The following is a 1867-nucleotide window of genomic DNA, read 5'->3' on the forward strand; positions in this document are numbered from 1 at the left end:
GGTGCAGGACTGCTTTTTTCCTCCTTTTTTCACATCATGTCGTCTGCCTGGATCTGTTATTATCTCGCTCTGAATCACGACGGAGTGTCAGAGGTAAGCTCGCTTCAGCTGCTTTTTACGTCGTGGTCTCATTTCCGGACTCAGGCATTTTGTGAATGAAGCCGATATTTTTGGTTAAAATACATAAGTAAAAATATTTATCCGAGTATAGTACTACCTCCCAACTTTATGGATGATTTTATGGATTAAATTTTACGTATTATACTTGAATAAATACGGTACATGAAGTCATAACTGTCTATAGATGACAAATATCTCAAGATTTGAGCAAATCCAGGTTTTGATCATGTTGTGTGTTTATACCATCTATAAATAAATTAATGGGTCATATTATTTACACACAAGTCAATTAGGTAACCAAAACTACAAGTCAGGGTTTCCGGTTTTTAATCAAAGTCATTCTAGTGGCAAAACAGTTCCTCAAAGTCAGAACCCTGGCACATATAAAATGCAGATAATTAAATAACCAAGTATGAATAATTCTTCACAACAGCAACATTTCCCTCCTCCCAATTAGCTCGCAGCACACTCCAGTTTTCATTTAGCATCTGTAAGCTCAACACAAAGTGTTGTTCTGGACGGGAGCCCAGCCTGCTGCACTGTCAAAGTATGAGCTGTGTTACATAGAGGAAGGAAATCCAGTGTGGGTCTAAAACACAGAAGGTTCTGTTTGAGTGGATCAGCAGGAAGAAAGTCACTTAAAAAAATCTACATATAGCTCAAAAACTCTTTGATGGTACTGGAGTTTCATGCGTTGGAGCCCGTTTGGAAGCTTTAATTCAGTTAAGATGACTATCTGTCAGCCTGAGTGAAGTTGTTTTCACTTCACATGTTTTTTCTATTCTGCTGCCCCCGTGTTTGTGTGTTTCACCGCAACACACCCACACAGAAACGAAGGGGGGGATCAAAACAGGCTGACGACAACAACTAAATGACAACACTGAGCTGAAACACACAGAGTTTAATCTCCATCCCTCTTTATGATGATGGGATTGGCCTCTTAGGTTTGTTATGGGTTAAAAAAAACACTAAATACTTTCATGTTCTTAAAAAATATGAGTATCAGGAGGAGGAAAATGAGGTACAGAAATAAAAAAAAAACAGTAATTATGCTCAGAAAACAAAATCTATTTATTTAAGTATAAAATATTTACCATACACAACAATTTTAGTGATACAAAACACTTATTGATGCATTTAAATTACCTTAAAACTGAAGTGACTATGGCTTGTTTTACATAAACACTTTTCATTCCAATAAAATGCTTAAAATAACGTAAAAAACTGCTGACCAACAATTAGCATCAACGCTAACGAGGGTGGTTATTGTGTTATGTGACCACATGAACGGTAATGATGGATAAAAATATATTTGCTCTGTCGAGTTATGTCTCGTCACTTGCTCACCTGCACTGGCTGGTCGCTGTGGCAACCCAGGTGACACCGTATTTCTCTGGAGAGCCGGTTGCTGCGGCGATAGGAGGTGGGTATCTGTGAGCGGCGATGACGTGACGTAGGAGGTAGTTACCAGTGCGTTGCCAGGATTAGTGAATTGCAGCGTGCCCTGATTGGTTGCCTGGACCGTGACCGGCATGAACGCCTGGGGCTGAGCAGCAGTCTGCTATAAGATCATAAAAATATATTTTAAATAAGAATAAAATGTATTCTTAATTAACTCTGGAACAATCAAAACAAAAACAATCTTTTCCCATACATCTTTAAACTTTTTATTAGTTCCCTTTCAGTCAATTCACTCGGTACAACATCATGTATGGGAACCACGCCCCTGCGTGTCCTGGCTGAAGCC

At 39.0% G+C, this 1867-nt stretch overlaps 1 protein-coding gene across 5 annotated transcripts in view; it reads right to left on the reverse strand.

The window, feature by feature from the left end:
* LOC106518120 (myocyte-specific enhancer factor 2D homolog) overlaps positions 1 to 1867 on the reverse strand; it is a gene marked incomplete in the record, with an annotated part of 40280 nt that overhangs the window by 21666 nt on the left and 16747 nt on the right. For all 5 annotated transcript variants that reach the window (XM_014009238.1, XM_014009235.1, XM_014009237.1 and 2 more), the window contains 1 exon segment: positions 1468 to 1681. In XM_014009238.1, coding sequence (XP_013864692.1) covers positions 1468 to 1681 — 214 coding nt within the window.

The sequence above is a fragment of the Austrofundulus limnaeus genome, unplaced genomic scaffold (assembly GCF_001266775.1).
Source record: "Austrofundulus limnaeus strain Quisiro unplaced genomic scaffold, Austrofundulus_limnaeus-1.0 Scaffold56, whole genome shotgun sequence".
In the NCBI taxonomy this organism is placed as follows: domain Eukaryota; kingdom Metazoa; phylum Chordata; class Actinopteri; order Cyprinodontiformes; family Rivulidae; genus Austrofundulus; species Austrofundulus limnaeus.